Source organism: Lepidochelys olivacea (assembly GCF_965140295.1).
Source record: "Lepidochelys olivacea isolate rLepOli2 genome assembly, chromosome: 25".
Lineage (NCBI taxonomy): Eukaryota > Metazoa > Chordata > Testudines > Cheloniidae > Lepidochelys > Lepidochelys olivacea.
In genome coordinates, this window is record NC_140435.1 from 14,606,445 (window position 1) to 14,620,202 (window position 13,758).

Genomic DNA, 13,758 nt, shown 5'->3' on the forward strand with positions numbered 1-13,758 from the left:
GCCCCCGGGGCAGGCGGCAGACCCCTCGGGTAGGGGGCACAGAACAGGCAGGTGGAAGGAGAGAAAGAAGCTGGCTCCTCGGGCCACGGCCCCCATCCCTGAACACGGGCGAGGAGGAACAGGGTCTTCTCCAACCAGCCGCAGCACTTCAAAGACCCCGGCAGAGGCCCTGTCCGCGCCCCAGGTGCCCAGAGATGCAGCCAACAGGGAGAAGCCCAAGCTCAGGAAGATCTTGGTCGACCTTCGCCCCGTGCTGGAGGCCGTTACGGAGCCCTGGGACTCTTGGGAGGGGCGTTCAGAGACGAGGAGCGCCCGTCGTGCTGGGTGCTCTCCCCGGGAGCGTGGACAGCCCAGCAGGGGAGGCCGCACCGGCGGCGGTGGAGCCAGCCCCGTAGAAGATCAGACTCAGCGGGTCACCGCTCTGCCCCCTCCAGCGGCCCAGCCCGGAGACAGCGGCCAGGCTGCCGCGGCGCATGAGCCGCCCCTTGGCCAGGCGCCGGCTCCGAGGGACGGCGCGCTCGCCCGCCGGGCTGCTCCGAGGCGGGAGCCCACGTCTCCAGCGGGCTTCCCGAAGACAAGCCTCCAGCCAGAGCCGGCGGAGCAGCGGCTGCCCCCCGAGTGCAGCAGCTCGGCGGAGATGGTGAGTACCAGCGTCTGCTCGCTCCTGCGCTCCCCGTCCCCAGGCCCCGCCAAGCGAAGCCCTGCAGCGATTTGCACCAAGCCCAGGCAATGGGATTTCCCACGAGGGATGAACGAAGGGGCATTGGCAGGAGCAGTGGGCGGCTCCCACGACCTCGCCGCCCCCTCACGCCAGTGTGCCCCCCTGCTCACGGGATCCGTCTGCTTAGGGGCGTTGGAAGGTGGCCACCATGGGGCCTGAGACTGCAGTGAGTCCACGCAGGGGCGGAGTGGGGGTGCACGTCTTACAGGTACGGGGCGGCCTCACTCCTCCCTCTCTCTTTCTCACCCAGGCTGGAGCGGGCAGCCTCCTGAGGCCAGAGCGCTCCCCAGACATCCAGCTCCCCACACTCCTGCTCCTGCAGCGACTCCGGGAGACCACGACCAGCAAGAGCCACCAGCTGATCGCTCAGGCTCTGCAGTCTCTGCGCAAGGAGCTGCCGGGGGAAGTGTCTGCCTCGCCCCACGAGTAAGTGAACCCCACAGAGCACGCCCAGGCTGCTTGGAGACCCGGTTGCAGCTTCGCCCCCGAAAGAGCTTTCGCGCTGACAAGCTAGGTCCCTCCCCACCCCGCCGGGGCACCTTCCTGGACTCGCCCTGCACCTGCAGCAGGGCGCTTGGGGACGTGTCAGTCGAGGCCTTTGGGGGTGGTGGGACACAGCTAGACGTGCCGGGGGGACTTTGGTGACGTGCAGGGGCGACCGTCTTGCGTTGTGAGGCCTCAGCCGAACCCCCGCAGACTGCACGGAGCTCAGGCCGAGCTGCCCCTGCTGGCTTTGAACCGGACACCTCAGGGATCCTGGAGATGTCACACCCTGCGCTGCCTACCCTCAGCCAGCCCCCTGCCGCTTGCCATGCTCAGCGCCCCAGATCTTGCATCTCGGCTCGGGCCAGGAGCCCTTGCTAGGGGAGGCGGAACAGAAGGGGGACGAGAAACTGAGAACACAGGGCTGGGGCTCAGGGAAGACTTCAAGCAGCCAGTGCCAGTAACCCTCTGCCCTTCCTTCCATCCAGGGATCACAGAGGGCTTTGCAGACACTCAGCTAAGCCTCACCCCCCTGAGAGTAGCTATCGCCAGACCCAGTTTACTGGGGGGGACGGGACTTGCCTGAGCTCACTCAGCAAGTCTAGACCAGGAATAGAACCCAGGAGTCCTGGCTCCTTGCCCCCGTGCTACTCACAAGTCCCCAAATTGTGATTGCCCAGAGAACTGCATGCAAGCCCTAAGTGGGGTCTCCTGCATGGGCACGGGGAGAGGGGCTCCCAGTCTCCCTTACCCTGAGCACCAGAGTGCTCCCGTGAGGAGATAATACACAGCTGGGGGGTGGGGGGCGAGGCGAGGACCAGGCTCCCATCCCAGCACCAAGGGGCAGAGCCCAGCTAGCTGTCTCCTTGCAGAGGGGAGAGGTGGCGTTTGCTCCGGGAGCCTGCGCTGAACAGGAGGGATGATGCCAGGAGGAGGAACAGGAAGGCCGTGGGGCTGCATCCTGCAGCTGCAGAGAGGAGACTGGTGAAGCTCACCTGGAGGACAGGCAGGTGAGCCATGGGGAGAACCTCGGGGGGTGTCTTGCTTCTTGGCCATGCTGGCTCACGCGGGTCCTCCAAGCCACCCTCCTTCCAGCGGGAGGGGGGGGGAGGGAGGGAGGAGATGTTCTGCTTCCCTCAGCTCTGCAGGGATCCACAAGAGCTCTCCACCTCCGTGTACCCCTCCTCCTACCCCTGCAGACCACGGCAGCCTGAGATTCTGAATCCCTTAACCGGGCCAGGGAGCTGGGAGCTGGAGAAGGAACATGAGGGGAGGGAACCTGCCTTCTGCAGGTCCCAGAGTAAGGCGAGGCAGAGGGATCCCACCCTGGCTGGCAGGGCAGGTGCGTGCCAGCAGGTCCCAACACACTTCAGCTTTCCCAAATACCACAAGGGCACGATGCATCCAGAGCACAATGAACCCAGGCCTCTGACATGCCAGCCTAGGGCAGAGCTGTTCTGCCACCATGGCAGTGAGATCATTGTCCTTTTCAAGCCCACGTAACCGTGTCCTAGGAACCGGACAATCCCGCCTCGGGCTTTCGCAGCGCAGGCGAGACAGGGAGGGGGCGGTGGGGTTTGGCAAAAGGCCCCTGCAAGAGAATGAGATGGGGCAGAGCCAGCCACCACAGGACATTCCTGCCCTCGGGGGATCTGCCCCCCACCGAGCCCAGTCCAGCCAGAGGATAGGGCCAAAACAAGACAGATCACATTCCCCGAGCCAGGGGAGCAGTTCCCCGGTGCTTGCACGCCGCCGTCTGTACCATGCAGACACCCCGGCCCTTCGGCCCTTTTCTTAAGGATCGGATCCAGTTGGGAATCGAGTGCTGGTGAAACCCCTGGGGCCCAAAAACACCTCTAGCCCCATCAGCACACACTATCCCCTGCGTCTGTGCTGCCATGAAGGCATCTCCCCCGGGGCTTAGGAGTGGGGCGCCATCCCATGGCCCAGACTGCCACAGGGGCTGGAGGCGTTTTGTGCCAGGGACACTTGCTCACCAGGACCTGGACTAAGGCCTCCAGCTCCCTGTTTCCTCGTTCCTGGCATCTCCTCCCTTTCACCCCTCCTGTTCTCTTCCAGCCCCATTGCCGGCAACACCAGGGAGGCAGCCTGCCCCAAAACCCACCGCTGACAGCCCCAGGACGAGAGCAGCTGGGTCATGCAAACCTGCTCCGTCCCATGTCAAAGCAGCACCGCCCTGCTGGAGGAGAGCCCAGTACAGCCAGCAGCAGAGCCAGAGAAGATCCGGGGGGGCACAGGCCCCTCCGGCCCAGCTCCTGAGCCTCTGGCCAGGGTGAAAGAGCCAGAGGCTCCTGGACCCACGTGGCCAGGAAGACCCCAGCTCTACACCAAGAACTGACCTTCCCCCACTCTGCTGCCAGGCCTGACAGCTGGATTTCTAACTCTGCCTGATTGGTCCTGGCCTTCTTACTCCACCCTGGCCACCTGTGGGATAGCTCAGCCAGGAGTTAACGCCCTGCTTGTCAGGGATCTGTAGCTGGTGGTCCACTTCTGTGTGCCCCCATCCCCCAGTGAGGACAAAGCAGGATGTGTGCGTGACGGGGACCGAAATGCAAAGGCCACCTCTCTGAACCAGAGGAAAAGAAGTCACTTGGTTCCATAGGGTGAATTAACCTGTGGAACTCACTGCAGGTATAGAGAAGAGAATCCAATGGTTAGAGGTGAGGGAACAGTCAGGACTCCTCGGTTCTGTCCCAGTGACCATAGGCAAATCGCTTCTCCTTGTGCCACAATTTGCCCTTGTGCACAATAAAGGGTATTAAACACAGGGCCTGAGGGGTTAATTATTCTCCAAGTACTGAAAACCTGCAGCTAGAAGATGCTAACTTACATTAGGCCCCTATGTACTAGGGCAACAGGTGAGTTAGGAACACTTAGTGGGCGGCTAGCACCCGGGAGACTTGGCTGCAAGTCCCAGCTCTCCCTGTGACCTTGGACAAGTGGCTGAGGGCCCGATTTGTAACCCTGGCCCTCAGTTCCCAGCTGTGCTATGGGGTTTAAAGCCCTGCCCTCCCTCGCAAGGTGGGTAGTGAGGATAAATATACTCAAGATTGTCAGCTGCTCAGAGACTGTGGAAATGGGGCTGGCTATGTGCCCTAGACCCACAGAACAGGGGAGGAAAGAGAGAAACGAAGGAGGAGCTGGAGAACAAACCCTGACACCCAGATAGAATCATTCCACCCCAGCCTGGGGGTTATTGTGTGCGTATATTTAATTCGCTTAGTATTTCACGCAAATCTCCACGGACTCTGCTCTATAAATACCAGAGAACAGACCAGCTACATGAGAGAGCCCAGCCCCAGTGCCCTCAGGGCAGAGCGGATGGGGCATGGGGGCAGGGTCACGCCTCTTTGGGGCCTGGGGCCAGCGTTGCATGGAGGGGCATCGGCTCAGGTGTTTGTAACAGTCGGCTGGGGCGCGGCGATGCCCTAGCCCGGCCTAACGCCCAGGGCATAAACGCCACAGTAGGTTGTCAGCGACCACTGCCTGCTTCTCGGACCATTGGGAGAAGAGGCCGGCCATGGCCATGGCAACATGGGCCATTTTAAAAGGGGATAATACAATACTTAGATGGTGGGCGGGGCTGGTGGTGAGAGTGGGCGGAGTCTGTGCTAGGACAGCGCCCGGGGAGAATGCTACATCGTCTTTGGGGACGGGAGGTCACTGCATTGTTAGTGACGGGGCGGACGGACAGAAAAGCAGGCCGCCTCAGAGAGGAGGCGGGCATCAGCTGTTCTCTCCTCCAAAGGAGGACTGGCAGAGTGAGGGCCACTGCCCCTGCCTTGCCAGGGAAGGTGCCAGGGATCAGGGACGAACTCCCGCTCAGTGAGACCTTCACCACCGCTCCCACCAGTAGCCAAGATATGGCCCATGAACAGCCAGGAGGGGAGGTAGCTGGGGAGCCTTGGGGTTCACAGACCTCCCCGCCTAGGGACAGCTCAGGCTCCAGGCAGGGGCATAGCAGCTCGGGGCCTCGTGCTGGGAGAGCGACTTGGTCTGAGGAAGGATTAACGCAAAGGGATGTTCCCACGGGAGGCCACCAGTGGACGCAGCATGCTAAGCCCTGGGGCAGGGCGGAAAGGAGGGGCTCACGGCCCCAGCAGCTGAAGGAGTGTTACTGACAGGCTCCCAGCCAAGCCCCTTGGTGGCTGCAGCATGGGGAATGGAGGGGAAATGGAGTGCCCTCCCCAGGAAGAGAGGGGATCCCTGACATCACACGGCTGGCAAGGGCCTTGCAGTCACTGGGGGGTGGGGGGCAGCCCTGCAGCCTGTTCAAACAGCAGCTCACAGCAGAATGCAGTGAAGGGGACCAAGGACCCTGCAGGGTCCAGCCGAGCCTCCCCCTTGGGCGCCCAAGCGGCTGGGTTTAATGCGGGTAAGTCTCTGAGAAAGGCCCCTGGGTCCTACTGTGGGCAGGAAGTGCATGGAGCTGGGCAGGGCAAGGGGTGACATCCACGCCCCCGGCCCACCCAGAACCGGGGCAGGGCGCAGTACAAATACCAAGCGAGAGCTGTGCCTGGAAGGAGCCAGCCATAGGAGCCCGAGGAGGAGAGCCTGACGGGCCCAGCCTGGGATTCAAACTCAGGGCAGAGGTGGGCGTTGGAGCCCTGGGAGTGTGGGAGGCAGATCACACCTCCTGGTTGCCACTTAAGGCATAAGGAGGCTCACCCCACCCCACCCCTTGCTCGCTGGGAGAGGGGGTGACTCCCAGGAAAGCTCCCTGCACCCTAGGGTGGGGGCTTGGCAGGAGCTGCTCCCAGAGGGCACCGTGGAGTCAGGCACTACCCCCTCTGCACTGTTGATTCAGGTTTAGGGGGCTCTGCGTCACTCCCCTGGGGGGACAGCCACGGATGTGGGGTGAGGAGCATCAGCTGGGGGCCTCTGCCCGCTAGGAGCAATGGGTGTTTTATTGATTCAGCTTTAGGGGTAGGTGGGGCTTTCCCTCCACCCTGCTCCAAGTAGGAGGAGCCCTGGTGCTACGAGGGAAGCCCCCCCTCTGTATTTTGGCTACACTCCTGGCCGGGGGAGGGTCTCAGACTGCACTCTCCTGGTAGCTGTCGTCCTCCAGGAAGTGGGTGATCCTCTTCCAGGGGTCAGGGGGCTGGGGCTTAGACAGGGGTGCCAAGTCCGGCAGGGGCTCATCTTCACTTTGGTCCTTGGCGAAATGGACAAACACCTGGCGGGAAAGGGACAAAAGCAAGAGAATCAGGCGGGGTGACAGGCAGGCTGGCCTAGTGGTCACAGCCTGGGGACTCGTGAATGGAGTCGTGTCTGGTTCACCGTAGACCTCCACTCTCCAGGCTGAACCGCATGCTAATGAAGGACTGTGAGAATTGAGAGAGAGAAAAGTTACAGAAAAAGGGAAACAACAGGCCCCGTGGGGCCGGGGGGGGACTAGTTGGAGGTGCACATTGAAAGTTTGCTGTGGTGCATTTGGGGGACGAAGACGACATCTTGGTATCCTTCCCCGAGGAGGTAAATGCACAGTGAGTTTGCTACGTGACAAGAGGGGGCTCAAGTAGGATCACCTGAAAATGCTGGAGAGAAATTTGGGTGAGAGACACTTCTTTAGACGGGAAGGGAACCAGCTAGCTAAGCGGAGGCTCTAGAAAGCGGGGTAGGATTTTGTGTTCTATGTGACCCTTCGGTTCCAATATTCTTACCCGCTGTCACTCGAATCTCTGCTCTTTGGTCATGCCCTTCGCCTGGTTTCCACTGGAAATACATGGACGTGCGGCACATTTGCAGAGCTGCATCCTAGGCCATAGCTAGTGAGCTGGCGTGTGCCGGCTGTGGGAATTCCCAGAGGGTTCGGTGGACGAGGGGCTGGACACAGCAGGGAATGCTTCAAGGGCTCGGCTGTGCCTATCGCTATGCCGTACAGAGGTAGTGAGGCCAGTGGGGACAGGGCTGGTGTTACCAGTGGTTGGTGGTTTCAGGGTGCTGACCCACGGCAGGCACAGACAAGTCCCCTCATGCTAAGGGCAGGCGGGGGTGAGGCACCTCACAACGCTGAGATCCCCTGGGGATCATCCCAGCTGTTGGGAGGATGCTCTGCCAGCTGGCACCTACAGGGTTAAGAGGACAGTCCCTTACGCTCAAAGTAGGGGAAACGTCCATTTATTTGATCCTGGGCCACACGGCGGTGCTGCCATCCCCAAGGCTGGAGGAGAGGGGCAGAGACCCGGCCCTGGCCTCACCTGGTCCAGCGTGGTTTGGGACACGGAATAGTCCTCGATGCGGTAGGTGCCCCTGTGAGTGGACAAGATGCTGAAGATCTTGGCCAGGGAGCAGCTCCGAGAGGGTAGCTGGTACTGCAGCATGCAATGGTGCCTCTCTTTGAGGACGATGCCGGGGAAGGAGTCCTGGATGAACGTCTCCACGGGCCGCAGGTCCGGCCTGGGGCCCGACACCCGCAGGGTGATCGTGTAGCCGTCGCCGAACCTACGGCAAACAGGTGGGCGGGTTTGTTCGCGGACACGCCGGGCGCACGCTGACCGCTGCTCAGAGCGAGGGGGACCGACGGCTCCAGAGAGCGGCTCCAGGGGTTAACACGGCAGGGAGCTCTCTGAGCTCCAGCCACTGGGGGAGTTACCCCAGCCAGGGAGGGGAGCAGGAGCTTTGGGAGAGGAGAGATCGGGAGCAGCAGGGAATTCCCCGCCCCACACGCGTGCCTCAACCCTGACCCATGGCCCATTCGTTCCCTGGCCACTCCACTCGGAACGCCACCGGGGCCAGTAGCAATGTCGTGCAATCAGGACCATTAGGGGACTGGACCGAGACCCCCAGACTCACTTCAGGGACTGCCAGATAGTGGTAACTGCCGCCCGCCCCCCAATGCCCAAGGTGCTGGGACTGCCAGCTCCCTGAGGAGGATTCATTAGGGGGAGCAGAGGGTGGGTTCAGCTCCTTCCTTCCCTGCCTCAGCCTGGCCACTGCTGCAAGGCGGCGCCGGCATGGACATTCCCTCTCCACCCCATCAAGGTCTCTGAAACGTTCCCAGTGCAGCTCAGTCCCTAGCGGGCACTTTGCACCGCACTGGGGTTCCTGGAGAGCCTGGGGAAATTACGCGCAGGAGATGTCTGGCTGGGCAGGGAGACCAACTCGTTACCGGCCGGGCTTCGCAGGCCATGGCTGGGGAGGGATGCGAAGGGGGGGCTGGACAACGGCAGGATGCCACCAAGTTACCTGCTCTTCAGATGCTGCACGCTCCCCAGGCAGCGGAACCGGCCGTTCACCATGATGGCCATGCGGGTGCACAGGGCTTCGCACTCCTCCATGCTGCCCGGAGGGAAGAGGTGATGGCGTGAGCGCCCCCGACTCGGCAACCCCACACTCCTCCCCTGCCCAACAGGCCCCCCATGTTCGCTTCCACTGGGCCCTTCCCCGGGGGTGGGGGGGCAGCATGGGCTAGTGGAGAACGTACTCCCCACCTGAGTGCCGGACCAGGCCCTCAGCTGGGGCAAGTCGTAGCTCCACGGACTTGCAGAGGGCTACAGCTAGCTCATGTTGGCGGGGCGGGTGGCTGTTTACCCCTGCCAGGGAGCGGGAGAGCAGCAGCGCCCCCAGTTGCAAACCCCTGGCTCAGCCACAGATCAGGGGCAGCGCTGGCTTCCCTGCCCCTCACCCATGCCTCAGCCCTGCCCCCAACCCTGTGCACGGCACAAAGGGAATTACTGCAAAAGGGCGGATTGACAGCTACTCGCCTGCTGGGGTGGGGGGGGGGGTGGGCTAGTTACTGATGGGGGGAGGGTTGAGGCTTCGTGCGGAGGGAGGGATGCACAAGCAGCTCAGCCCTCTCCCTTACCTGTGGGAGGTGAGCACCACGGATCTGCCCTCTTTGATCACGCTGAGGATACAGTTCCACAGGAACCGCCTGGCTCCCGGGTCCATCCCTGTGGTCGGCTCGTCCTGCAACGAGCCCCGAAAGCAGCTTTGGGTCAGCCCTGGCCCTGTCTGGACCAAGGACGTGTCGGGGTGGGAAGCCCAGTGGGCTTGGCACGAAGGCCCCTGCCTCCCGCTTTTGGCCGTGTAAATCCCCGGGGCGCCCAGGGCCAGAGTGGTGCAAACAAGGGCTGTGGTGCAGCTATGGCTCCAGTCACAGCCTGGGCCCAGGAAAAGAGCCCGACGGGGGAGGTCAGCTACATCAAGGCTGCGTCCCCATGTTAAATGACCATGCAAATCAACAGGGCTGGGGTTAGCATATACAGATAACGGTGCAAATTACAGGTTTCAGAGGAGCAGCCGTGTTAGTCTGTATTCGCAAAAAGAAGAGGAGGACTTGTGGCACCTTAGAGACTAACCAATTTAGTTGAGCATAAGCTTTCGTGAGCTACAGCTCACTTCATCGGATGCATACCGTGGAAAGTGTAGAAGATCTTTTTATATACACACAAAGCATGAAAAAATACCTCCTCCCGATGAAGTGAGCTGTAGCTCACGAAGGCTCATGCTCAAATAAATTGGTTAGTCTCTAAGGTGCCACAAGTACTCCTATTCTTTGTGCAAATTAGCTGCCTTCCCCCTCTCATCCGACGGCGGCTGGAGGGGGCTGACTCAGGGTGCCCGCTAGGGGCACCCGAGGGAGTAACGTCCAGGCGCCCATTGCTGCCCGGCAGCACTGACCAGGAAGACGACCGGCGGGGCACCGAGGAGGGCGATGGCCGTGGAGAGCTTGCGTTTGTTCCCCCCGCTGTAGCCCCCGGCGGGTCTGTCGGCGTACTGCGCCAGGCCCAGCTTGGAGACCCCCCACTGAGCCACCTGCAGGGAGAGAAGCACAGAGGCTGAGGAGGCGTCTCTCCTGCCTTGGGGGTGTCGGGGGGGGACAGGAAGAGGCGGGGGGGGCTTTTACCCTGGGCGTCTCCTCCTCGGGGACACCTCGCACACGGCAGTAGAACACCAGGTGCTCCCGTCCCGTCAGCAGGTCGTTGATGGCGTCGAACTGGGGGCAGTAGCCCATGTTCTGATGGACCGACTGCAAGTCGCGGAGCACGCTGCGAGGACGGAGACACCGAGCAGCTGGAGGGGGCGTCCCGCAGTGGGGCCCCGGGGAAACGAATCTGCAGGGAGGGGCTGGGAGAATGGGGCGTCCCCAGGGCTGCCAGAGCCCAGCAGAGCAGCCTGAGGGCAGGAGGAAGGGGCGTGCGTGCGTGCGTGCGAGAGAGAGAGACCCGGTTCTCGTCCTAGCGCGGCACACGCCTGCCCCGTAGCTCCACCACACACAGAGACCCCCCTCTCCCGTCTGCACAACCCTGACCCCATCCTGCTCCCCCAGAGCTCCCCTCTGTACCATTTCCCACCCATCCCCCAGCCAGGCGCTCTCCTGTCCCGTCCCCCATTTCTCCCTGTAACACTCACCTATCCCATTCACTGGGGCCTGTACCTGCCCCCCCATGATCTCGTCTGCACTTACCTGTTGTCCCTGCCTTCACCCCCCAAGCAGTGCTCACTTGCCCCGCACCACACCTTGCCTGCCCCTCCCCACTCACCTGTGCCCTTTCAGACAGGCATCTCCTAGGGTCACCTCCGTGTCCCCAGTCAGCATTTTGAAGGTGGACGTCTTCCCAGCGCCGTTCACCCCCAGGAGACCGAAACACTGCGCCGGGACCAAACACAGGGTTAAAGGCAAACTGTCCCCTAAGCCACCCACCCTGCCTGGCTCCCCCTTCCAAGAGGCATGGAAGTGCCCAAGAGGGGCCTCCCCGATGGCCCCAAGGAGAACAGCACTTGGACTGGGGCTCAGGGCCAGGATTTGGGGGGGGCCTCCCCGTCACCTCTTCCTCCCTAGGACACACTCACTGGGCCGTCTGTTCCATCCCCCTGTGCCCGGTGTGACATGGGCCCGAGCCAGCCGCTTCCCCACATCGACCTGCTTCCGAACCTCTCGCTCCATGGACCAGGGCTACCTGCCCTTTTAATCCCAACCACAGCCAGCTGCCTTGCACCTGGCCCACCAGCTGCCTTACCTCCCCCGGGGGGATTCCCACACACAGGCGGTCCACAGCCGGCTTCTTCCTCGCCCGGTACACCTGAGAGAAATGGAAAGAGCCTGAGAGCAGCATCCCAGGCCTGAAGCACATGGGGAGAGCGTGGAGTCGCGGACTTGTGCGGGAGCCCTCCCCCCTGCGCGAATGCAGGCCAAGCACCTGCTGCAGCAAGTGTGTGGCCCCCACGGTGAACATTGCATGGGACCCCACCGCTTCCTGGTGCTCTGAATCATTAGCTCCAGGGCCGCCGGACTGGTGGCAAGGGGAAGAGTTCTAATTCCTGGCAGGACGGGTTCATCGCCCTTGGAAAGACCCAGAGAGAGCTGGGGGGGTCGCGGGCGAGGGTGGATTGAAAATTTGGTCACCAAAACTGTTTTTTTTTTGGGCAGGACACTGGGTTTGTGAGCAACCAAACGTATTCACAGGAAGGGTCTGCGTTCATGGGAAAACTCAGATGGCTGTCAGAGAAAACTAACGCCCCAAAACCGAAATATTCCCGTTTGGCTCATGCTGCCGCAGAGCCTCATGGGACGTGTAGTTCAATTGCCTCATCTCTCCGCTCTCCTCTATGGGTTGGGGGCCCCAGCTGGACTGCATCTCCCATGATGCACCATGGCCAGGGACTCCCTAGGTGCATTGCCTGCCCTTGCCAATGGGGGAGGCGGTTGTGGTGGCTCATGGGAGGTGTAGTCCAATCAGGGGGGCCTGGCCCATAGTAGAGAATGGGGCCCTGTGGGAGCATTTCCAAACTGAGATTTGTTGATATTTGAACAGCTGCCAAAAAAAAAAAATCTGTGGAAAATTTTTATTTTCATTAAATTTTTCCATAAAACAGAAAAAAGTGGCACAAGGAAGAGCCACGACCTCCTCTGGGGGTGATGGTGGGAGGCAGATGATGATGCCCCCCGCCCCTGAGTTGAGGAACAGGCTGCTCCAGGAGTGGCATCGCTGCCCATTTCCACCCGCCCCCTCCGCACCTTGGTCAGGTCATGCAGCACCAGGATGTCTCCCTGCCGTGCTCCACTTGTGATCTTCTCCCGCTCCCTGGCCACGTCCTCGTCCTCCCTGCCCAGAGGGGGAAGTTTAACGGCAAAGGGCCTGAAGGGAAGGAGGGGGAATGGCTCAAACCAGGATGTGAACGGAGGGTGACGTCCCATGAGGGCGAGCGGTGTAGAATGGCACGTTGGACTGCACGGTTGCCATGACGCTCAGACCTAGCACGGGCTCTAGGGAGCTTGGAGATCCCATGAACGGTGCTGGAATCCTGGGGGGTCCTTGACCTGGGGGCTGTGATCAGGTGTCGGGGGTCCCAGATTGCCAAATGGGAGGGGTCCCAACTAGACCTCAGCAGGATGAGACAGAGTGTTTCATTCTATGCATCCGATGAAGTGAGCTGTAGCTCACGAAATCTTATGCTCTAATAAATTTGTTAGTCTCTAAGGTGCCACAAGTCCTCCTGTTCTTTTTGCGGATACAGACTAACATGGCTGCTACTCTGAAACCTGTCTTCATGGTAAGAGTTGCTGGTCTAATCCGGTCCCGGCTGTGGAGACAGGCCCGTGTGAGCAGGGTCAGATATTACAGTGACCATGTGAGCACATGGGTGAGAGCCAAGGGGACCTAGGCTTCTAAATCACTTAGGGTACATCCACACAGCAGCCAGGGGGCGGGGGTGTAAAATCATGCAGATTTGGCTCGGAGGCCTGGACGGACAGACGGATGCGGCAAGTGGAGGTGGCATCTCCGCCCTCCCTGGGTCATGTCACTGAGATGTTAACTCTGCCAGCCCAGCCCCCGACCCCAACGACTGGTGGGGAGCTGGGAGAAGGGGGTGTAGTGTCAAACAAAGGGGTAGATGAACAACGGGCTTTCCCCACCCTGTTATGGCAGGGACGGGGAGAGTGACTCGGGGAGGAGGCTGGCCGGAGCTGGAGTTCTACCCCAGCCGCATGCCCATCTGCTGCTCCCGCCGCCCCCCGCCGGCCCCTCACCGGAGCTTGACGAAGAACCTGTACTGCAGCAGGATGGTGAAGAGGAAGAAGACGATGCCCTGGAGAGCCATGGCAAACATGTTCTTCCCAGCCAGGTCCCAGCACAGCGGAGACACGAAACGCTTGTCTCCTGGGAGGGGAAATAGGGCTTGAAAAGAAGAAAGGGGTGGTGCATGGGGGAGGCATGGGACAGGACAGAGTCAGTGCACGGCAGAGGGTCAGATACCACGGTGATGGCCATGGCCTAAGAACCTAGGCAGAGACAGACAGATGCTCCTGAGGAGAGTGGCGCAGGGATCACAGGTGTTACCCGTTCATGCTGAGTCTGGGGTGGGGGAACGTGTAGCCCCCACGCTCTGGGCTCAGGCCACTCACCGAACCTCTCGAAAGCATCGGCCATGGCCTGGTTCTTCACCATGTCGATGAGGCCCCGGCCCAGGCAGAAGTGCGGGAAGACGAGGAAAACCTTCTTCAGGATGCGGTTGACATGGTTCAGCTTCTGCCCGGGGCAGGGGGAAAAGCAGAAGACTCTGGCTCAGGGGACAGCCCCAGCTCT

General features: G+C 61.3%; 2 protein-coding genes across 2 annotated transcripts in view; one reads left to right on the plus strand and one right to left on the minus strand.

Moving 5' to 3' along the window:
- Window positions 1-296: 296 nt before the first annotated feature.
- On the plus strand, window positions 297-3,957 carry LOC311512890 (uncharacterized protein). Its single transcript, XM_084614305.1, has 4 exons — window positions 297-640; window positions 972-1,147; window positions 2,077-2,214; window positions 3,284-3,957. The coding sequence occupies exons 1-4, from the start codon at window positions 638-640 to the stop codon at window positions 3,333-3,335; spliced, it is 369 nt and encodes a 122-aa protein (XP_084470431.1). The 5' UTR covers window positions 297-637; the 3' UTR covers window positions 3,336-3,957.
- Window positions 3,958-4,418: 461 nt separating this feature from the next.
- The window catches only part of ABCA7 (ATP binding cassette subfamily A member 7), a 54,416-nt gene continuing 45,076 nt past the window's right edge, over window positions 4,419-13,758 (minus strand). The window contains exons 42-52 of the mRNA XM_084614687.1: window positions 13,578-13,701; window positions 13,203-13,332; window positions 12,189-12,309; window positions 11,191-11,253; window positions 10,714-10,820; window positions 10,077-10,218; window positions 9,851-9,985; window positions 9,033-9,136; window positions 8,414-8,506; window positions 7,426-7,669; window positions 4,419-6,401 (exon numbers count right to left, since the gene is read on the minus strand). Of these exons, the coding sequence (XP_084470813.1) occupies window positions 6,258-6,401; window positions 7,426-7,669; window positions 8,414-8,506; window positions 9,033-9,136; window positions 9,851-9,985; window positions 10,077-10,218; window positions 10,714-10,820; window positions 11,191-11,253; window positions 12,189-12,309; window positions 13,203-13,332; window positions 13,578-13,701 (1,407 nt within the window). The 3' untranslated portion in view covers window positions 4,419-6,257. The remainder of the gene's footprint in view (window positions 6,402-7,425; window positions 7,670-8,413; window positions 8,507-9,032; window positions 9,137-9,850; window positions 9,986-10,076; window positions 10,219-10,713; window positions 10,821-11,190; window positions 11,254-12,188; window positions 12,310-13,202; window positions 13,333-13,577; window positions 13,702-13,758) is intronic.